The sequence below is a fragment of the Balaenoptera acutorostrata genome, chromosome 6 (assembly GCF_949987535.1).
Source record: "Balaenoptera acutorostrata chromosome 6, mBalAcu1.1, whole genome shotgun sequence".
NCBI classification, from domain to species: Eukaryota; Metazoa; Chordata; class Mammalia; order Artiodactyla; family Balaenopteridae; genus Balaenoptera; species Balaenoptera acutorostrata.
The window spans coordinates 31,261,614-31,285,287 of record NC_080069.1 but is presented as its reverse complement, the minus strand read 5'-3'; the positions used below and the strand labels follow the sequence as shown (position 1 = coordinate 31,285,287).

The 23,674-nt window shown below is 37.6% G+C and overlaps 1 protein-coding gene and 1 non-coding gene across 6 annotated transcripts in view; both read left to right on the top strand.

The window, feature by feature from the left end:
- The first annotated feature begins 905 nt into the window (after positions 1–905).
- IARS1 (isoleucyl-tRNA synthetase 1) overlaps positions 906–23,674 on the top strand; it is an 85,307-nt gene continuing 62,538 nt past the window's right edge. Inside the window, exons 1-7 of one of the 5 annotated variants that reach the window (XM_057547670.1) lie at positions 906–1,016; positions 9,510–9,635; positions 10,187–10,343; positions 10,917–11,036; positions 12,146–12,228; positions 15,634–15,751; positions 19,949–20,096. In XM_057547670.1, coding sequence (XP_057403653.1) covers positions 9,517–9,635; positions 10,187–10,343; positions 10,917–11,036; positions 12,146–12,228; positions 15,634–15,751; positions 19,949–20,096 — 745 coding nt within the window. In that variant the 5' untranslated portion in view covers positions 906–1,016; positions 9,510–9,516. Of the gene's footprint in view, positions 1,112–1,132; positions 1,153–4,126; positions 4,276–9,509; positions 9,636–10,186; positions 10,344–10,916; positions 11,037–12,145; positions 12,229–15,633; positions 15,752–19,948; positions 20,097–23,674 lie in introns of those variants that run through there. The other 4 variants (XM_057547671.1, XM_057547669.1, XM_057547672.1 and 1 more) reach the window with 4 other exon arrangements.
- LOC114237988 (small nucleolar RNA SNORA84) lies at positions 4,322–4,454 on the top strand. Its single transcript, XR_003623428.1, has one exon. It is a non-coding gene; the product is annotated as a small nucleolar RNA SNORA84 (small nucleolar RNA).

The following is a 23,674-nucleotide window of genomic DNA, read 5'->3' as shown; positions in this document are numbered from 1 at the left end:
GATAATAAATACATAAGTAAGCAGACTAATATGCAAATAATTTTGTTTCCAATACAGGAAACACACAATAATTCTAAAGCTGGTTGTCAGGCATTTCCTTCCTTTTTGTTATCTCTCTCCATATGGCTGTTACCATCACTTCTGCAGTAAAATTCATGAGACCTCTGCAGGTGGCACTGAAGGACACAAAAGGAGAGGCTTCTCTGAACACCACTGACCACCAGTGCTTCAGCTCCTCGCAGACCATTTTGTGGCCTCTGCATTTCCCTGAGAAACAGGAGGGTCTCTTCAGATAGGTGGGTCAAGAGTTTTAGTATGCAACAGAATTATCCAGGATGCATGTTAAAATGCATATTTTTGTGACCCACCTCCAGAGACTCAGCAGGCCTAGTCCATGCCCCAGGACTCTGCATTTTTGCAGACTCCAAGGTGGTTTGGTGTAGGTCTCCACTACACCAGAAAACAGTCCTAGTGCCTAGGGCTGCTTTCCTTAACGGTCATCTAGTGAAGCAGCCTTGAGACTGCGCACTCACGGCCCCGCAACATAATTACTGAGGCTACTATCGTTGGATTTAGTTAACCCCTGGTGAAATGCACTTACGTCTTGTGTACAGTGAACACCGACAAAGGCTGTGTAACAACGCCCAGGACGCACAACAGCCTCCTCTCTGTGCCCCTCCCAGTCAGTCCCCACCCCGGAGGCCACAAAATAGTCGTGTCCACCACCGTCGCCCTAGCTGCGTGAAGGACGCAGCGCGTCGCCGCCACGCCACGGAGTCGCACAGCCTGCTAGGTCACTGAGCAAGGCTTGGTCGGGTGGTCGTGACTTGGAACCCACGCGGCCAATCGGCGTCCGGCTTGTTGACGCGTGTCAAACGGCGGACGCTGATTGGCCGATGCAAACCAGGCCACTTCCTTTTCGCTTCACGCTTTCGGGGAGTTGCATCACCTCTAGACTCCTGACCAAGGCGTAGACGCGGCTCATTCCGAGGTACTCAGGCTCGGAGGCCCCTCAGGTACGCCTGGTACTGCTCGCGGAGGCTCCTCAGGTACTCCCCATCCTGCCCGCGGGGCCCCTCAGGTCAACCTGTCCTGCACACGGGCCCCTCAGGTACGCCCCTTACCGCCCACTGGGATCCACGGTCCCCTCCGGTACACAAGATTTTTTTTTTTTTTAATGTTTATTTTGGGCTATGGGTTAGTTACGTGCATATCCGTTTCCAAGGAAAACATTGGGAGGAGGTCTAAGTGGGGCGAAAGAACTCAGCACCAGGTACCAATCCTGGCTTGGCTCTCGGGCCGAGGATTACAGCTCTTGGAAGTTTCTCAGCTTCAGCCTGGTATCCTGGTAACACTTGAACTGTTGGGTGGTTCTGAGAATTTGGTGTGATCGAGCTTACTGGAGTTCAGAAGATGGACGATATTACTTGGAAGTCTGGGTATTCATAAGAACAAAGTCTTAGGCTCCCACGAATGGGCATTTATTGCTGGGTGCCTGGGATTAGAGGGGAATCCCCCGTCCTCGGCTCTTACACAGTCTAATAACACAGTATTCCAAGTGCACAGAGGAGGAAGACAGTTCCTAAGTGGGATTTGGAAGTGGGAGAAGGAGAAGGCTTCTCAGGAACTGCAGTGGGTTTGGAGCCTTGAAGATGAGAAGGAACTTGGGGATATGGTGCAGGGGACTGTAGTATAATGTATAGAAGGATTTTAAAGTGTGTGTGATTCAGGAGATGGGGAGTTGTTGTAGTCACTGCAGCTTCGTGTGAGGAACAAGTGGAAGATGATGCTTGGCTTCCAGCCTTACGAATTTGTGGTTTCCTTCTTGAGTGAAGTGGTGTTTGAAATGAATCCAGAAGAGAAGATAAGTTTTTTATTAGGTTTGACAGTATTACTTCTGGCATTCATTCAGGTGTTGCAGAGAGGTCAGGAAGTATGAAACTAGAGGCAAAGCAATTGTTTTAGGGGTTTCTAAGTAATATGATGAACTTTTACAAAGTAAATATCAGTAAAATGGTGGACAGTATATCTTCTTCATAAGTGATTAGAGAGTGAATTGTAGGGAAGAGAAGGCAGCTAAATGCAGATTGCACTCTTAAATGTTTTTGGAAAGATGATATAGTGACTGGGCAAAGGCAATAGAGTAGAATTTGTGGACAAAGGAGTAATGATAATAATTTCCATAGATGACATGTGATTGCTCTGATAGCCATTATTTCACTTAACGTTAAATTAGCATTGTATTTACAGACTTTATTTTACAGGTGGCAGAATTGAGGTTTAAAGGTTGAGTAACTTTTCCTGTAAGCCACATACTAAGTTGTGGCACCAAAACTGTCAAATTCCAAAGCCAACCCTCTTAACCATTATCCTTGCCAAGAGGAGCCCCCGGAGTGGGATATTGGAAAGGCAGGTGGGGGAAATATCACTGATGGAAACTAAGGATGCTGACAAAGGGATTTGTTCAAACTTTTTGAGCACTACCATGTGTAAGCACATGGTAGGCTAGTAAGAGGTTAGATAGTAAAATGCTTTTGCCAGCAATAAGTTTACAGTTGAATTGGAGAGACATGGGCATGCAATACAAATAAACCATAATGTGTAGGAGAGGAGCAGATTCCGGGGAGGGGGATATTAGTTTTGTAAAAAGGGGATTGGTAAATCCCCATAGAGCAGAGTACATTTAAGCTAAGTAGTTCTAGAGTATTTGGAGAAAGGGCCTGAACGCAAAGCAGTATGTCAGCAAAGCAGTTTTGTTTCTCAGCAGTGTCAAGAATGTGATGTAGTTGGAGCTTGAGTTTTGTAAGAGTAAAGGCCAGGAGTAGTAATTGTGGGTAAGATCATGCTACCCCACTGAACAGTCTGTACAGAAACCATTGGGAGTGAGGAACCATTGCATTTTTCTTTTTTTAATACAGAAGTGATACTTTCAGAACTTTTCTATTAGAAAGGTGGTGTGTAGGATGTATAGTATTTATTTTTCCCTTTATTTTTAAACTTTTTATGATAAAGTTAATACATACTCAAAAGTAATCAAAACAGAGTAATATGAAGTAAATAAAAATCTGCTCTTTCACGCCTTCCTCATCTAATCCTATTCTCTGGTGGTAGCCATTGTTAAGTTTGGTGGGTAGCCTTCTAAATTAAATACAGAATTACTTAAACATAGACTTAGTGTATTTTTAATCTCTTGAAAATATTATAATACACATAGTATAAATTGCTATAACTGTGACTTGCTGTTTTCTTTCTCAGTATGTATAAGGAATATATATATTTGATATATTATGATTTATTATTTTTAATGCCTGCATGGTATTGATGTACCATAATTTATTTTAGTCTAATCTATTCGTGGATATTTAAGTTGTTTTCAGATATTTGTCTATAGAAACGCTTCAGTTGATATCTTTGTACATATTTTATACATTTGTGTAAGTAAATCTCTGGGTTATATGTTAATAGGATATAAGTAGTCTGTGAAAAGGCTGGAGATGGACCCACGTCTTGGGTTAAATTTGACTTAATGTAACAAGTTATGAAGACCTGAGAATGAGGAAGAGGGAATAGAGAAATAGACTTAGAAGCCAGACCCACATGACTTGGTGATCAACTGGATGTGGGGATCATCTGGTAGTATTAAGGGTGACTCAGAAATTTCAGGTAACGGGAAGGAATAGTGGAACTACTAGTACAGTGGAATTAAAAATGGGAGGGCTTCCCTGGTGGCGCAGTGGTTGAGAATCTGCCTGCTAATGCAGGGGACACGGGTTCGAGCCCTGGTCTGGGAAGATCCCACATGCCACGGAGCAGCTGGGCCCGTGAGCCACAATTGCTGAGCCTGCGCGTCTGGAGCCTGTGCCCCGCGACGGGAGGGGCCGCGATAGAGAAAGGCCCGCGCACCGCGATGAAGAGTGGCCCCCGCTTGCCGCAACTGGAGAAAGCCCTCGCACGAACCGAAGACCCAACACAGCCAAAAATAAATAAATAAATAAAATAAAATCAAGCAAAAAAAAAAAAAAAAAAAAAAAAAAATGGGAGCAAGTGTGGCAAGGAAGATCATGAGATTTATTTTAAACAAAAATGTTTTTGGTATGCTTTTCCAAGATCTGTGGAGGTAAATACAAGTAAAGGTGAAGGAGGGTATCTAGAAATTGCTGAACAGGAAGTTGAGGCTAAAGAGGTCTGAAGGAGTCGTCGAATAAGGAAGATATTGGAGGCCTTGGATTATAGTTAAAGGGAAGAAGAGGAGGTTGCTTCCCTGAGCATGACCTGGTAGGGTTAATCTCCCTCTTCTTTCTGCTCCCCCTTTCCCCCAAGAGCCCTGTGGTTACTGGATGCTGTTGTGCAGGTACAGCTCTCCAGTGGATGTAAGGGGCCAGAGCAATCCTGTGATTTATGCATGGGGGCCGTTTCTCCTCGGCAGCCGCCATAGCCCGGTCACTGATACATGGCTCTTCCTGGAATAGTCTATACCATTGCATGGGTCTCTGTGTTTGGCCTAATAATGCAGTGGTTCTTAATCTTTGGGGAGAGTAGAAGCTCTCTAGAAAATTTTATAAAAGTTAAAAGCCATCTTCACAGAAAGCTTAAATCTCGTTTTCTCAAAAAAAAAAAAAAGTTCAGATAGATATTCCAGAATAATGGTCAGAACAGTTTAAGAGAATGACTTAAATTTTGATGTGCACGCTCATCCCCTAGGATCTTGTTAAAAAGCAGGTTCAGACTCGTCAGTCCAAGGTGGGGCTGGTGAGTCAGCTCTAATCAACTTCCATAGATGCTGGCAATCATAGGACCAGCCTTGACAAGCATTAGGGGGTGACCGAAATAAATATGTTGATATCTAAAGATCTGTTAGTCTTCAAATGTAACCCCTTAAGTTTCAATTGGCCTCTAGTAAGGTTGTCACTGAACCAGTAGGACTCCTACTAAATCAGTAAATGCACAAACACCTCTCTCCATCCTTCAAAGGCTGGAAATTATAACAAGAACTGAAGATCCAAAATGCCTTTCAACTTCTGTTTAGTAACATTTAATGGCACACTCTAATCAGAAATGGATAGTTGAGTTAAATGGCCCACCGGTTCTTTCCTTATTTTTTTCCTATATAAAACTCAAAGGTACTCTCAGATCTCAAAAATAAATGACAGGGGGACAAAAGGAAAGACACCGCTTGTAACAAACTTAAAAAAATGTTTTTTCTGATGTTAAAAATGTTTATTAAACAGATCACTCATTTCCATGTGTGACTCAGACCTCAGTGGCATAAATCTCATTTTTTATAGATTTTTCTCTTATGTGCAAAATCAATATCCTTTTAACTTTTTATCCCTTGTCTTGGCTGCTAGGAAGCTCACAGTCATATTTTGAATCAGTGTTGCTAATTGATAAAAGCATAGGAGCTGCATGATTTAAATTTTCCCTGATCTTGGATTTCCATATAATTTTTAGATTCCCTAATTTTATTTTTAATCAATGTGTGTATTTGCCATTTCATGGTTAATCTTTTGGTTAGTCTCTTCACATTCTCTGTCAAATAAAATAGAATAGAAATGAGTTAACATAGCAAGGACTGTATTTGTCTTTGAAACTCCATAATTTCTAGCATAAATTTATTTTTTATTTCTTTTTTTTTTTTTTTTGGTTATTTTATTCAGTTTATTTGGAATTCAGGAAAGCAGGAAACACATTTAACTCTTAAGCATCATGGGAATAGGTCACATAATACAGTCAGGAACCTCTCATAACAAATTAAATATAGCCAGGTGTGAGGGAAAATAAATTCCATATGTTTAACAATTATTGGAGCAGATAGAATTTCACTGGAAAATATAAGTGGAATTTTTTTTTTTTTTTTTTTTTTTTTTTTTTGCCCAGTAGTGGGATTGCTGGAGGAACATCCATACTGTTCTCCATAGTGGCTGTATCAATCCACCTTCCCACAAATAGTGCAAGAGGGTTCCCCCTTCTCCACACCCTCTCCAGCACTTATTGCCTGTAGACCCTTTGATGATGACCATTCTGACTGGTGTGAGGTGATACCTCCTTGTAGTTTTGTTTTTTTTGTTTTTTTCCACACACACACTGTATTTTATTTTTACAAGAGATAAATAGACTGACACCAAGCCTTGTACATGGATGACCACAGCAAAAGCAACAATGATTGCAATTACCAAACATGAAACACACTCATACTATGTCATAATATTGACATTCAGTCCAGTAATCCTCCACTGTAACAGCTCCTTTACTTTGCAGTGAAAATTGATTTGTATATTCTTTGCCTCTGAGTCCTTGTTGGATTTTTTTTTTTTAAATTCAGACAGAAAGTCACAAAAATTATACTCATCCTCATCAGTTCACTCAGTCCCATGTAATTAATTTTTTTTTTATCTTGATCTTTTGTTAGCACTTTTATGAGTTCATCAGTTTTTCATTAGAATTCTGAAAATGCTTATTCATTCAGTTCAGCAGTACAGTCAGTTACCAGAAACCTGTACTTGTCAGAGTCTTTTCCATGAATTTCCTGAAGATGAAACCCTTTTATAGGAACATACTTACAAAAGCATCAGCGTACACCCAGAACTGTCTGGAAATGACAAAAGACTTAAAAATGACCACAGTTAAAGATTTGATGAAAGTTCATAGTAATGCAGTTGACAAGAAAATTAGTTATTTCTGAGATATACATTTTAAGGTAATAACTAGGATTATGACTTATAACATTATACCAGAACATATAAGATTTTTAGAAATTTCATGTAATGTCTGAAACACTTATATTAACATATTTCCATACAAATAACCCAATGAAAGTTTAGTATTAGTTGTTTTGTTTGTTTTTTTTTTTTTTTTTTTTTTTTTAAATTATCCTAACTTCATACAACCAATGCCAGAGTCCTACATGTTGTTGTTTTTTTTTTTTTTTTTTTTAAACTTTGGGTTTATTTTATTTATTTATTTATTTATTTATGGCTGTGTTGGGTCTTCGTTTCTGTGCGAGGGCTTTCTCCAGCTGCGGCAAGCGGGGGCCACTCCTCATCGCGGTGCGCGGGCCTCTCACCATCGCGGCCTCTCTTGTTGCGGAGCACAGGCTCCAGACGCGCAGGCTCAGCAGTTGTGGCTCACGGGCCCAGCTGCTCCGCGGCACGCGGGATCCTCCCAGACCAGGGCTCGAACCCGTGTCCCCTGCATTGGCAGGCAGACTCTCAACCACTGCGCCACCAGGGAAGCCCTGTTTGTTTGTTTTTTATAAAAAAAATTTTTTTTGATGGCATGGGTCAATTACTGTACTTAGGCTTTGATGTTTTCAGAATTGGTTGAGGTATGTAAGTCTCTTTGCTCCTAGAGTCAGTTATCCCAGACTGTTACAGTTCTTGTGTTCTTAAGGTTTTCCACCTTCTCTGTTGTTTTCTCATTATTAGCAATTCTGTCCCCTTCTAATCTGATGTTGGCTTGGAAATCTGGTCACCAACCTTATTAGAATTATAAAGTGAGAATAAATAGGCTTTGAGGAGGAATGGGCTCGAGGATGCTCACTAGATAGTTAAGCCCCGACTGATCAAGTGTTTCTGAAAGAGGTTATTAACAAACTTCTGAAAAAAGATACTTTAAGACTTATCTCACCAGGCACTAAATCAGAGAGATATAGAGTTTGTCTTTTACAAAAATCATGAATAAGCAACAAAAGTGATAAAATGTAAAATTAGAATGAGCTAGGAATTAATTTGAATGTGATTCTCATCTTTTTAGCTTCACAATTTTTTTAGGTTTTGCCTGTTTTCCTCAGAAAGATTAGGTTGATTCAGCAGAAGTACTTTCTGTCCTGTGAATGTAGGTAAGAATTTTTACCTACTTTGAGATTTATTTTTTCAGATTATTAATGAATTTTTAGTATCATTAGATAGAATTGCCAAGATTTTCTTTTTTTTTTTAAGCGTGTTGTCTGCAATTACTAAATGTTATACTGTAGTTGTAGAATAAGTGAAGAGTGTGAATTGGACACAAATTCTGAAATAAATTTAAAAGTACCATATATTTCTACTTCATACCATATACAGAAATAAGATGGATCAGTGGCCTAAATATAAGAGCTAAAACTTCACAACCTTGTTATCTGTAGTGGTTTCTTAGATATGACACCAAAAGTTAAAGTAGCGAAAGCAGTAAATAAACAGGACTTCACCAAAATTAAAAGTGTTTGTGCTTCAAAGAATATACCATGAAGAAAATAAGAAACAAGCCACGGAATGGGAAAAAATTTTTGCAAATCCTGTAACTGATAAGGGGATTTTATCTAGAATATAAAGAACTCTTACAACTCAACAGTAAAAAGACAACCCAATTAAACAATGGGCAAAGGATGAATAGACATTTCTCCAATGAAGGTATGAAATGGCCAATAAGCTCAACATTACTAATCATTAGGGAAATGGAAATCAAAACCGCAATGAGATACCATGTTATACCCACTAGGATTTCCTATAATCCAAAGATGGACGATAAGGAGTGAGGATGTAGAAAAATTGGAATCTCATTCTCTGCGGGGAGAATGTAAAATGACACAGCAGCTTTGGAAAACATTTTGGCAGTTTCTCAAAAAGTTAAACACAGTTACCATATTACCCAGCAGTTGTACTCCTAGGTATTTACTTAAGAGAGCTGGAAACACATGTCCACATAAAAACTTATACATGAATATTCATAGCAGCTCTGTCCAAAAGTGGAAACAATGCTAATGTCCATGAACTGATGAATGGATAAACAAAAAGTGGCATATCCATATGATGAAATATTATTCAGCTATAAAAAGCAATGAAGTATGAGTACATATCACAACATGGATGAACCTCGAAAACATAATTCTAAGTAAAAGAAGCCAGACGCAATAGGCTGTATGTACATAATTTCATTTATGTGAAATGTCCAGAATAGGAAGATCCAGAGAGGCAGAAAGCAGATTAATGGTCTCCAGGAGGCTGGGGAAGAGGAGAATAGAGAGTGACTGCTAATGTGTACAAGTTCTTGGAGGGCAGAAGAGGGAGTAGTGAAGAAAATGTTCTGGAATTAGTGAGTGGTGGTGGTTGCCCAACCTTGTGAATATACTTTAAAAAAAAAAAAAAGGTAAAAATGAATTGTACACTTTATTTTTTTTTAATATTTATTTATTTATTTGGCTGCACCAGGTCTTAGTTGCAGCATGCGGGACCTTCATTGCAGCACGTGGGATCTTTTTTTAGTTGTGGCATGTGGGATCTAGTTCCCTGACCAGGGATCAAACCCAGGCCCCCTTCATTGGGAGTGCAGTCTTAGCCACTGGACCACCAGGGAAGTCCCATATTATATACTTTAAAAGGGTGAACTTTATGGTATGTGAACTTTACCTTAAAGAAAGGGGAATTTTTTTTAAGTACCAGGTAGTATCATGGCTAGTGATAGGTACATTTATTTTAATGTATGTTATTCCTAGATTTCTCTTTTGAGAATAATAAATTTGATTTCTCTTGCAGTAACAAAATGGTTCAGCAAGTTCCAGAAAACATCAATTTTCCTGCTGAAGAAGAGAAAATCTTGCAGTTTTGGTCCGACTTTAATTGTTTTCAGGAATGCTTAAAGCAATCAAAACATAGGCCAAAGTATGTGAATTTCTTTGGTAAAGGTAGAGTCTTTAAGAATAAGAGGTCTTCCGAATAGAGTTTTTATATCACTCTCTTCCTTTCCACTTTTCTCATTATCACTACCCTCATTTAAGCATTTAGACTAGTAGTGTAATAGCCTCCTATTGGGGTACTTCCTGCCTCTAGTCTTCATTCACCTAAAGACCTGTCCTTTCTTTAATTACTGTTTTCATCATGTGTCTCCTGTGCTCAAAAACTTTATCATAGGTGTTTGTTGCCCTATTTTATAGATAACTCAGGATCAGGATGAATAATTTCCCTTATATCATGGAACTAATTAATGAAGGATGGATGGTCCAATACAGGTCTCTCCAACTCTGTCATAATTAGCTTTTTTAAAGGCAGGGCCTCCAGTAGATATCTAGTCAGTTATGTCTGAGTTTCCTAGCCTTGCAGCTTTTCTTCTCCCCAAAGGCTCTACAGTTACAGGAGCTATCTATAGAAAAATGCTGTCCTAAATTTTTGCTGTCTGTTTTAAAGTAACTTAACGTATTTTTATTACCTCTTAGATTTACCTTCTATGATGGGCCTCCTTTTGCAACTGGACTGCCTCACTATGGACATATACTTGCAGGGACAATTAAAGATATAGTTACAAGATATGCTCACCAGAGTGGGCTTCACGTTGACAGAAGATTTGGATGGGATTGTCATGGTTTACCTGTGGTATGTTTGAGTCACCAGCCTTATAATGTTTTGATTTTTTAATAAGCATTAGATTTCATTATATACTATGTTAAAGTATGAATTTTTGCTATAATCAGACTTTCTTCATTTTTTAAAAATTTTTATTATTTTTTTTAATTTTATTTATTTATTTATTTATTTATTTATTTATTTATTTATGGCTGTGTTGGGTCTTCGTTTCTGTGCGAGGGCTCTCTCTAGTTGTGGCAAGCGGGGGCCACTCTTCATCACGGCCTCTCCTGTTGTGGAGCACAGGCTCCAGATGCGCAGGCTCAGTAATTGTGGCTCACGGGCCCAGCTGCTCCGCGGCACGTGGGATCTTCCCAGACCAGGGCCAGGGCTCGAACCCATGTCCCCTGCATTGGCAGGCAGATTCTCAACCACTGCACCACCAGGGAAGCCCTCTTCATTTTTATAATACTATTTATAGTTTGTTTTCTCTGTAGATTTTCTGAGAACTAATTTTTTTTAATCTGTTTTATTTTCTAGTTTTGTCGAATTGCATTTGTTTCATAGGGCAGCGATGTTAACAATCTTACTGCAAATTTTCAGGAATATGAAATTGATAAGACACTGGGAATCAGAGGACCAGAGGATGTAGCCAAATTGGGGATTGCAGAATATAACAGTCAGTGCCGAGCAATTGTGATGCGATATTCTACTGAGTGGAAGGTATTTTTGGTTACTTTAAGTAGAATGAAAAAAAACTCTAGCTTTTAAACGGGGGTTGAAATGTTTTATGGTTCCTTGTGCTTTTTATGAGATGTGCCCAAAAGTGTAACAAAAGAGGGGTTGATAATCCTCTTTAAATGAGTGTTTAGCTTCCATCTTCAACTCCATTACTTAAACCGTTAGCTTAAACTGAACCCTCTCTTTTCTGATTTCTATGTGCTTGATTGGTCTTCCATGTTTAATCTCCTACCTACCCACAGTATATGACAGGAATCATGCTGTCCTAGCAAATAGATTGGCTTGAATCTTGGCAATAAAAAAATTCAGATGTTAAAAACAATTCACATTTGTACACATTGTTTTATATTGACTCCCGTCTTGCCCACTGCTTCTCTTAGTAATAGAGCTCCCACAACTGGTACACTTTAGTAACTGTCTGGTGCCAGCAGGGCTCTTGTCCTCTCTTATTCTGATGTGCTTAGGAACAACGGTCCTCAACTCCCCCTTTCCTCCGTGGCTCGCAGATTAATATCTATGTACAACTTAAAAACATGTCTGGCTTTTATTTTTTTCCATCTTTACTCTCTTACCCCTTTGACTGTCAAATTTGCTATTCTTCAGAAGTAACATCATCCCCTTCTCAGTGTCTCATATCAGAAGGCCTGTGATGCTGATAAGTCTCATTGGTGTCGTTCACTTTGTTCACTAAGGTTATTCTGTCAGGTTTCTCCATTGTAAAGTTGCAGTTTTTCCTTTGTAATTAGTAAGTACCCTGTTCCTTATCATACTATGACTCAGTAATTTTAGCAACTATTGATGATTCATGCCAGCAACCGTTAGACTTGTGGTGTTTGCCAAATGGTAGTTTTGGTAGACTTTTATAAAAGAATGTTAATACTTGTAAATAACATTCCCTGCATGTAGGATGAATGCCAAGAAAACTTGTTCTTAACCTTACAAAATGTGTTGTTTACAGTATACATTTACTTGAACCATTGATTGTTCTGTTTTTCCAAAATCATCATATGTAGTGATAATAGAAGTAAAACAAATTGCTATACAATAACAAATACCATTGTCTAAAAACTCTAATATTCATATTTTTTAAGTCTACTATTACCAGACTTGGCCGATGGATTGACTTTGACAATGACTACAAAACTCTCTATCCACAATTCATGGAATCTGTCTGGTAAGTTTATTTGAAGTTGAAATATAATGACTATTTTGTTATATTAGATAGTAGAGATGCTCTAGCATGAATCCGCTTGTTTTCAGATCCACAATTATCTGAAATCTTTGGGGATGTATTTGTTTTGTTTCTGTTTTTAAAGACTTAATTTTGCTGTGAACCTAAAAATGCTCTAAAAAAATAAAAGAGGAAGCTCTACAGATTTCCCATATACGCTGTGCCTCCACAGATACATAGCCTCCTCCATTATCAACATCCCCCACCAGAGGGATACATTTGTTACAATTCATGAACCTACCTTGACAGATCATAATCACCCAAAGTCCAGAGTTTACATAAGGGTTCACTCGTGTTATGCATTCTGTGGATTTGGACAAATGTGTGATGACATATATCCATAATTCTAGAATTATGCATTGCCCTAAAATTCCACTGTACTCCACCTATTCGTCCCTTCCACCCCTAGGTTTATTTTTGAATTCAGTAAATTTTGGATTCTAGAAAGGTATTAGGTTATCCATATGTTCTGTAGTATATAATGGCCCTAGCAGATTGAGCAGCAACCTGTAATCAATTTCATTAGTGTTTCTATATCAGAACATATAACTATTCACACTAAGTAAAATAAATGAAGAATATAAATGGCCTGATGTGAGTTAAAGGTTTTTTTGTCAAATTAACTAGTACCAAATTTTAGGAAAATTAGGTTTCAGAAATGGGTTTCTTTGTTTGAAGGAATTAAGTCTAAGAGGTGTGTACTTGAATTTTTTACTAAGAGAAGTTGTATATGCAGTCACTGTTTCATGAGTTTCGAAATGAATTTTGCTTCCTTTTACTATTACAAGACAACTGTTGCAATGCCAGTCTTTTTTTTTTTAATCTATTTATTTTTGGCTGCATTGGGTCTTTGTTGCTGCATGTGGGCTTTGTCTAGTTGCAGTGACTGGGGGCTGCTCTTCTTTGCGGTGTGCATGCTTCTCACTGCTGTGGCGTCTCTTGTTGCAGAGCACAGGCTCTAGGCATGCGGGCTCAGTAGTTGTGGCACACGGGCTTAGTTGCTCCGTGGCATGCGGGATCTTCCCAGACCAGGGCTCGAACCCATGTCCCCTGAATTGGCAGGCAGATTCTTAACCACTGCACTACCAGGGAAGCCCAATGCCAGTCTTGATAGGTGATTTAACCTGAGCCTCCTACAATAGTCTGAGAATCATTATGTATCATTAATGGGCAAATAGTTATTATGGTTGCAAAATGACCTATGTACATAACTCAGGCCTTGAGGGAGTCCTACTTTTGTTAAATTATGCAAGATTACAGGTGAGTTGCAAAGCTCTTTTGTAGGATACATATTTTTGTGCTGTACTGTAGGTGCTTGTGCCTCTTACTGTCGTCCTATCTACCTGATTACATTTCTGTTAGTCAAGATCTGTTGCACATGCTTGGCACATGCCTTTGCCTTTGAGGAGCTAGATACCGTGGGACAGTTCTCAGACCCTCTGACTCTGATGTGCCCCTGTGGGTGCATCTCCAGACCCATGTACCCAAGGGTGAGAGCTGATTAAACTCTCTGACATGGCAGAAACTTTGGACAGGGAGGCTTCCCATTTCTCTGAGTAGTTGGAGTTCTCATGATTAGGGCATTCTAAAAAGCAGGGTTTCTCTTAAACTTCTGAAAAAGAAGGTACTCTTTATGCTCTAGATCAGGACAGTTTAGCACTTAAATGTGGTTAGTATGACCAAGAAACTGAATTTCTAATTTTAATAAATTTAAATGAGCACATGTGGCTAGTGCTACCATGTTGGACAATATAGCTCTACATCAGACTTCTTAATTTACATAAAACGTACTTGAATCGGGGGAAAACCGTTTTCAAAGCCTCTTGCTATTAGAATGTTAGTTATTCCTGAGGAACATGTTGACATATAAATAAGGCATATAGACCTAGGGTGAATATTTAAAAAATAGTAGGAGATACATTTAAAATGATAACATTAATTTGATGGTGATAATTTAGATTGAGTTGGTGCTTTTGAGTATATAAAGTACTTCCACATGAATTTTCCCAGATGATCTAGAAAGTCCTGTGGATTGGGTTAGGACCCTCTTTGAGGTAAAGGCGAGTGGTTGTGACTTGCTTGAGATCACTCAACTAACTATATGGCTCTTAGGCTTGAATCTTGGTCTTATGATACAAATCTGACATTTTTCCTCTGGTCTCCTGTTAATGTCCTTGCATCAGAGAATATAATTTAAGATTGAGTTTAAACTTGGGAAATTTGTTACAAGATGTCACCTTTTAGGCTTTGTCCAAAGCCAAAGGAATACCATGAAAATACTTGCACAGTTTTACATAAAAATGTATTTTAACAAATGGGAGAGAATTTAATTCATTTATTGTGCCAAGTACATAGGAATCGAACTGTAAAAATGAGTTAAAGACAAGTAAGGATTCCTACCAAATGAATTCTGGCACCCAATTGGGAAAGATGAGTAGTCACCACAGGAGAACCTGGGATGACTGTTTTCCAGTGTCTTGCTACATTTAGCTTAAAGCAACATGTTTAAGTGTTTAATAAAAGTTTTTGACTGACTGTAGGAGAGAGATCTGATCCTAATCCCAGTGGTTTATACTTTTTAAATTGCCTCTGTAAAACTGTCCATTACAGTGAAATTTAAGCAGTATACTAGAAGACTATTAAGAAAAACAAAAAGTCTGGGCTTCTCTGGTGGTGCAATGGTTGAGAATCCACCTGCCAATGCAGGGGGACACGGGTTCGATCCCTGGTCCGGGAAGATCCCACATGCCGCGGAGCAACTAAGCCCCTGCACCACAACTACTGAGCCTGTGCACCTAGAGCCCGTGCTCTGCAACAAGAGAAGCCACCGCAATGAGAAGCCCACACACCGCAACGAAGAGTAGCCCCCGCTTGCTGCAACTAGAGAAAGTCCGCGCGCAGCAACAAAGACCCAACACAGCCAAAAATAAATAAATAAATAAGTAAATTTAAATTAAAAAAAAAAAAGTCTGAAATCCCAACCATAGTTAACATATTGGTGAAAATCTACTTTTTTAGCATTTCTAAAAATGTAAATATGTATACTGATACATACAGTTTTACATAATTGGTACCTCATTGTACAGTATGGTGTCAGTTGCTTTTCTCAGTCAACATCAAGTCATGAACACCTTTCCATGTCAACAGATATTTGCACTTTTAATGTCTACATAATATCTCATTATACTGATGTGTTGTAATTTACCAGCTATTCACCAGTTGAGAGACATTGTGTTTCCACTTCTTTGGCTGTGAGAAACTACAAACAGAAACTGGCATAAATGTTTGCATTTGGGAAAATAGAATTGTGGTTATGTAACTGTAAAATTCTGTCTCTTTACTTGCCAGGTGGGTCTTCAAACAGCTCTATGATAAAGGCCTTGTTTATAGAGGAGTGAAAGTCATGCCCTTTTCCACCGCATGCAATACTCCACTTTCCAACTTTGAATCTCACCAGAATTACAGGGTATGTGAGATGTCATTGGCGTTAAGTTATGTACTCAGAAGTTAAATGGCTGTGGTGATCATGGTAACTTAGTCCCAGTGTGGAATGTTAGCCTGGGGAGTGATGTGAATGATGTGTCTTAATGTGATAGGTTTCGCTTGTTTTAACCATATTTTGATGCCTCTCTTTGTTTAATAAGTCCAGCTCTGCTCTATTTTCCTCCAGTCACTGTTTCATAAGGGTTATTGCTTAGGGTGTTTTTGTGCCTCATCTGAGGCTTTGTAATATCATTTATTTGTTAAAAGTACTTGGAGGAAAATCTAATTTGCGATTGGTGGTGTGTTATGATCTTTGATGAATGGAACAACTTGCTGTCATTGGTATAAGAGTTTAGACGTGACTGTTGTTTACAAAGTGTACTGCTTTACCTTATCCAGGGAGATAGTAAAGACTGTAAGTCTTCAGGAATAAGAACTATCTGTTCTCTTGTATGTATATTCAAGGGGTGTTTTATTTCTGAGTTTATCTAACCCTCTTTGTTTTTAAAGGATGTTGATTTGTTTGGAATTCTATCTCATGGCTAAGGTTTGGAAAAGAGAAATGTGCTGTAAATAAACAAATGTGGTATATTTACCTACATATCATTATTATTAACACTTACATTTCAAAAGCACTTTTCGTCTTACAGAATGCTTTCAACATCCCATTGGATTGTTGCATATCCTTGTGAGGTCGGCATGATGATGCCTGCCTGTTGTCCCCTAAATACCCTTCTATGGTGGTGCTCATGTTATTATGTTTTTTTTAAATAAAATATTTTAAGCACATAAAAATGTGGAGAATAATATACTAACTATTGAGTACCAAAGACTGAAGTTTTGTCAAATCTTAAAATATTGCTGTATTTGCTTACTTTTTAAAAACACTTTAACATGGAGAATTTCAAGCATATACAAAAGTAGACAGAATAGTTAATTAACAGAATAATTAACTCCCATGTCCTATCATGTATCCCCTACAATCTCTATGGTCAATCCTGCCCCATCTACACACTCCACTTATTTCTCCCAGACCCTTTTTTCAAAAGCAAATTTTAGACATATCATTTTATCAATAAGTAGTTCATTATATATCTTTAATAGATAAGAAATATTTCTTTAACATTACCAGAGTACCATTATCACACCTTAAAAAGTCATCATCAATCATTTTTAATATTCTTAATATTAAATATTCTGTAGTTGTTTAACTCCTGCATATCATCAGTGTTCACATTTCTATTTGTCTTATAAACAGCATCCTTTTTTTTCCCTCAGGTTATTTCTAGTTGGTTTTTGTTTGTTTGTTTTTTCTTGTTTGTTTTGTTTTAATCAAGACATAAGGAAGGTTCATACATGGTAATAGTTGTCTTTTAGGTCTGTTTTAATGTGTAGGTCTCCATTTCTCTTTCTATGTTTTTCTTTTTCTTTTTTTTTTCCCCCTTGCAAATTGTTGTTTGGGAAACAGATATTATCTTGTAGTTTCCCACAATCTGAGTTTTGATGATTACATCTCCATAATCTAATTTAACATTTTCTCTGTCCTCTGCATTTTATAGAAATACGTACTTCATTTTTATGTTTGTTTTGTTTATGGTTTTTTTGGTGGGGTGGGTTAAATTTTACCTATAATTCAATGCACCAATCTTAAGTATACCATTTAATGGCTTTCACGAGGAGAATTCCCTGGTGGTCCAGTGGCAAGTCTTCTGTGCTTTCACTGCCGAGGGCGCGGGTTCAATCCCTGGTTGGGGAAGGAACTAAGATCCCGCAAGCCTCGCGGCATGGCCAAAAAATTAAAAAACGAAACATGGGTTTCACTAAATGCATCTGTTGTTGTTGATTTCAAATACATCAAATGTCACAGATAGCAGTTGATTAGTTTTGTCTGGTTCTGTACTTTGAAGAAGTGGAAAGATCCACTATGTATTCTGTTTCTGGCTTTTCTCACTCAGCATTATGTTTGTGATAGTCATCCATGTTATGTGTAGTTTTGGATCTTTTGTTCTAATTTCTGTGTAGGTGAATATACCACAGTTTGTTTATTTACAGCACATTTCTCTTTTCCATTTCCTTCTTCACATCCTGATAGGTAACCACTATGCTGAATTTGGTGTTTCTTTTTCATGCATATTTTTATATTTTTGTTATCTGTTTAAGTATCCATAAACAGTATTTAGTGTTGTTCGCAAGTTTTAAAATCTCATTCATTGTACTTATTCTGCACCTTGCCTTTTATACTAAACATTATGTTTTAAAGTTTCTTCATATTGATACATGTAGCTTTAAGTTTATTTTTAACTGCTGTACAGTGTTTCATATAACAAATAGACTACAATTTATCTATTCATTCTTTTGATAGATATTTGAGGTGTTCAGAGGGCACAGCCTTTTTTTTCTTTTTAAATGGTAACAATTGGTGTTGATCCAAACGTTTTGTAATATAAATCCTTGTGTACTGTGCTGGAATTTTCTTTGGTAACTAAATTTTTACATGTTAGAGCCCCATTATAGCTTGTTAGGTCCTAGGGTTTTCAAAGTTTATACTCTTCTATAAGTAAATAAATACATTCTCTTATTGGGAAAGAGCAAGCTGTACGGAACTAAATTGAGTTACAGAAGAAAGTCCTTCCAGCTTTTCCAAAAGGTAAACCAACTTGTGGTATATAAAAATATTTATTTTTTATATTGTCTAAATTTTTAGTTTTTGGAAGTCTGGTTGATGTGATTATTTTTGAGGCTTATGCTCATTGTGGAAAATTAAGAAGCCATAGAAGATATAAAGAAGAGGAAAAAAAATTATAATCCCAGTACCCAAAGGAAATCACTGTTAATGTTTTATTTAGATTTCCCTTTAGAGGCTTTTTAATTTTTTTATGTTTATTACTATACATACTAAAATTAATAATTTTCATATCTTAGTACCTATTTCCTGGCTTAATAAGACAACACTTTTTTGCTCCTCCATTTACTTGCTCTATTCCATATACTTGCACAAAATGAATATATATGTGAAGCCAACACCCAGATAAAGTTAAAGAAGAACCTTGTCAGTCAACCTGTCAAAAGCTCTCCCTTCTCATGGTCCCTTCAGTTTAGCATGTATCCCCCCACTCCTCTATAGCAACCACTGTCCTCACTTCCAACCTCATTGTTTGCTGATTCTGTACTAAATATAAATGGAATTGTCCAGTTTGTTCTTTTTTTGCGTCTGGCTTCTCTTGCTCAAGATTATGTTTGTGAAAGTCATCCATGTTGTGTGTAGTTGTAGATCATCATTTTAATTACTGTATAGTATTTAACTTATCCATTCTAATGTTGATGGACATTGGGTAATATCCAATTTTTGGCTTTTATCAGTAGTACTACTGTGAGCATTCTGGAACTTGTCTTTTGGGGAGCATATATACACATTCCCAGGAGTGGGATTATTGAGTCATAAGGTATACTTACATTTAGCCCTAGTACAAGAGTTGGCAAACTTTGTAAAGGGCCAGATAGTAAATATTTTAGACTTTGTCGGCCAGATGATCTGTCAGTCCTGTCAAAACCATTCTTAGGTCTTGGGCTCTATAAAAACAGGTAACAGCCAGATTTGACCCATGGACCATGGTTCATTGCCTCCCACTCTAACCCCAAAGGGATTATACTTCCACTAGACAGTTCTGATTACACTGCATCCTTGCCAGCACTTAGTATTTTCTGTCTTTTTTCACTTTGGCCATACTATGAGTGTGTACTAAGGATTGTGTTTGTTTTTAATTTTTGGCATAATTTCAGACTTCCTGAAAAGTTGAAACGAATTCTCATATACCCTTCAGTTCAAATAAAGAATAATACTGTTTTCCAAAATCGTTATTTTATTGACCTAATTCTTTATGGACTTATTATAAAATAGATCATTGTAATAGTGAAACCTCATTTATGTAGCCCACTTGCTACACTATAAATGTTTTATTTGTGACTACTAAGGTAATTATTAAAGCATTTTCTTTATGTAAAAAATATATTTGGAATTTCTCGCTTTGTATTTTCTTTTTACAAATATGGCAGATTTTTTTTAAAGCTCAGTTTATTCTGAAAATAAAATTTTATTTTATTCTTTAGGATCAGTTCGTTTTTCTTCCATGTCTACTATTATGGAGTCTGTAAAAAAATACTTTATCTCATTTTATTTCAGGATGTTCAAGATCCTTCAGTATTTGTAACTTTCCCTTTGGAAGAAGATGAAAATATATCTTTGGTTGCCTGGACAACTACTCCCTGGACTCTACCTAGTAACCTTGCCCTGTGTGTTAATCCAGATATGCAGTATGTGAAGACAAAAGGTAAGTGTGAGCCTGGTTACTTATGATCAATATGAATAAAATAATTTTAATGAATTTTGGGAAAGAATGAAAGCTTACATTTCTTCCCTTTTTTTTTTTTTTACTTTTTTTATTGAGGTATAATTGACATACATTATGTTAATTTTAGGCTTACAACAAAATAAACATTTGTGTACATCATGAAATGAACACCATAGTAAGTCTAGTTAACATTCATCACCATACATATTTACAGAACTTTTTCTTGCGGTGAGACCTTTTAAGATCTACTCTCTCAGTAACTTTCGAATATGTAATATAGTATTATTAACTATAGTTGCCATGCTATAAATTATATCCCCATGCCTTATTTTATAATTGGAAGTTTGTACCTTTTAACTCCCTTTACCCATTCCACCTCCCCCACACGCATACACACCCCTGCTTCTAACAACCACCAGTCTGTTCTCTGTATCCATGAGGTTTATTTTTGTTGTTTTGATTTCATTCTTATTCCACATATAAGTGAGATAATACATTATGTGTCTTTCTTTGACTTATTTCACTTAGCCTAATGCCCTCAAGGTCCATCCATGATGTTTTTTTGTTTTTTTGTTTTTTTTTAATTAATTTATTTATTTATTTATGGCTGTGTTGGGTCTTCGTTTCTGCGCGAGGGCTTTCTCTAGTTGCGGCAAGCGGGGGCCACTCTTCATCGCGGTGCATGGGCCTTTCACTGTCGCGGCCTCTCTTGTTGCGGAGCACAGGCTCCAGACGCGCAGGCTCAGTAATTGTGGCTCACGGGCCTAGCTGCTCCATGGCATGTGGGATCTTCCCAGACCAGGGCTCGAACCCGTGTCCCCTGCATTGGCAGGCAGATTCTCAACCACTGCGCCACCAGGGAAGCCCCATCCATGATGTTTTAAGCAGCAAACTTTCATTCTTCCTTACAGCCAAATAGCATTCCATTGTACATATACATACCATATTTTGTTCATCAATCTGTCCATTGATGGACACAGGTTGTTTCCATAATTTGGCTATCATAATTAATGCTGTGATGAACATGGGGTGCAGATATCTTTTCAAGTTAGTATATTCATTTTCTTTGTATAAATACCCAGAAGTAAAATTACTGGATCATATGTAGTTGTATTTTTAATTTTTTGAGGAACCTCCCATACTCTTTTCCATGGTGGCTACACCAATTTACATTCCCATCATCAGTGCAGAGATTCTCTCTTCTCCACATCCTTGCCCGCACTTGCTGTCTCTTGTCTTTTTGAAAACAGCCACTCTAACAGGTGTGAGGTGATACCTTATTGGGGTTTTGATTTGCATTTCCCTGATATAAATGGTATTGAGCATCTTTTCATGTACCTGATGGATATCTGATTGTCTTCTTTGGAAAAATGTCTATTCAGATCTTCTACCCATTTTTTAAATTGGTTTGGTGGGTTTTTTTGTTTGTTTGTTTTGCTATCAAGTTGTATCAGTTCTTTTATATATTTTGGATATTAACCCCGTATCAGCTATATGATTTGCAGATATTTTCTCCCATTCAGATGGTTGCCTTTTCATTTCGTTGATTACTTTTGCTGTGCAGAAGCTTTAGTGTGATGTAGTCCCACTTTTTTTTTGTTTGTTTTTATTTTTGCTTCTGTTTGCTTTTGTTGTCAGAGCAAAAAAAAGACATTGCCAAGACCAATGTCAAGAAGTTTATCAACTATGTTTTCTTCTAGGAATCTTATGGTTTCAGGTCTTATGTTAAAGTCTTTAATCCATTTGTGTTAATTTCTGTATATGGCATAAGAGAGTGGTCCAGTTCTCCCAACACCATTTATTGAAGAGATTCTCCTTTCCCCATTGTATATTCTTGGCTCCTTTATTGTAAATTAATTGTCTTATGTGTGAGTTTATTTCTGGGTTCTCTGTTCTGTTCCATTGATCTATGTGTTTGTTTTTATGCCAATACCATACTGTTTTGATTACTAGAGCTTTGTAATATAGTTTGAAATCAAGGAGTGTTGTGCCTCCAGCTTTGTTCTTCTTTCTCAAGATTGCATGGACTATTCAGGGTCTTGTGGGTCGACATAAATTTTAAGATTGTTTATTCTATTTCTGTGAAAAATGCCATTGAAATTTTGATAGGAATTGCACTGAATCTATAGATTTCCTTCAGTAGTATGGACGTTTTAACAATATTAATTCTTCAAATCCATGAGCATGGAACACTTCCATTTATTTGTGTCTTCCATTTCTTTCATCAATGTTTTAAACTTTTCAGTGTCTAGGTCCTTCATTTCCTTTGCTAAGCTTATTCCTACATATTTTATTCTTTCTGATGCAATTGTAAATGCAATTGTTTTCTTAATTTCTCTTTCTGATAGTTCATTATTGGTGTATAGCAATGCAACAGCTTTCAATATATTGATTTTGTATGCTGCAACTTTATTGCATTTATTTATTTATTTATTTTTAATAAATTTATTTTTATTTATTTTTGGCTGTGTTGGGTCTTCGTTGCTGTGCACGGGCTTTCTCTAGTTGTGGCAAGCGGGGGCTACTCTTCGTTGTAGTGCACGGGCTTCTCATTGCAGTGGCTTCTCTTGTTGCAAAGCATGGGCTCTAGGTGCATGGCCTTCAGTAGTTGTGGCACACAGGCACAGTAGTTATGGCTCGCGGGCTCTAGAGCGCAGGCTCAGTGGTTGTGGCACACGGGCTTAGTTGCTCTGCGGCATGTGGGATCTTCCCGGACCAAGGATCGAACCTGTGTCCCCTGCATTGTCAGGAAGATTATTAACCACTGTGCCACCAGGGAAGTCCCTCCATTTATTTTTTAGTTCTGAGTTTTTGGTGGAGTCTTGAGTTTTCTATATGTACTATCATATTATCTGCAAATAGTGAGTTTTATTTCTTCCTTTCCAATTTGGATACCTTTTATTTCTTTTTCCTGCCCAATTGTTCCGGCTAGGACTTCTAATACTATGTTGAATAAAAGTGGCAAGAGTGGGCATCTTTATCTTGTTCTTGATATTAGAGGAAAAGCTTTCCGTTTTTCACCAAAGAGTATGATATTAGCTGTGAGCTTGTCATATATGGCCTTTATTATGTTGAAGTACATTCCCTCTAAAAGAGGCATTTTTAGTAGAAGTTGTTCAAGTAATTTTATCTAGCTACAAAGAGATTATCAGGATAAAGTTGGGGGTTTTTTGTTTGTTTGTTTGTTTGGTTTTTGGCCACACCACACAGCTTATGGGATCTTAGTTCCCCAATCAGGGATCGAACCCAGGCCCCCGGCAGTGGAAGCATGGAGTCCTAACCACTGGACCACCAGGGAATTCCCAAGGATGTTGTTATTGTCAAGTAACGAAAAAATCTCTTAACTCCCTGGGTTTGTGGAAGGCAGGGCCTGGATATGTATTGTTTAGGGCTATGCCCTTATAACCCATTACCTAGAACAAAATAAGTATTCAATAAATATCAACTAAATGAATGAATGCTTAAAAGTCTTATCATGATAGATAGGAAGAAATAAATAGACAATAGATGGGTCACACTAGAAATAGAACACAGTTAATTAAGGAAAACTGAGTTGG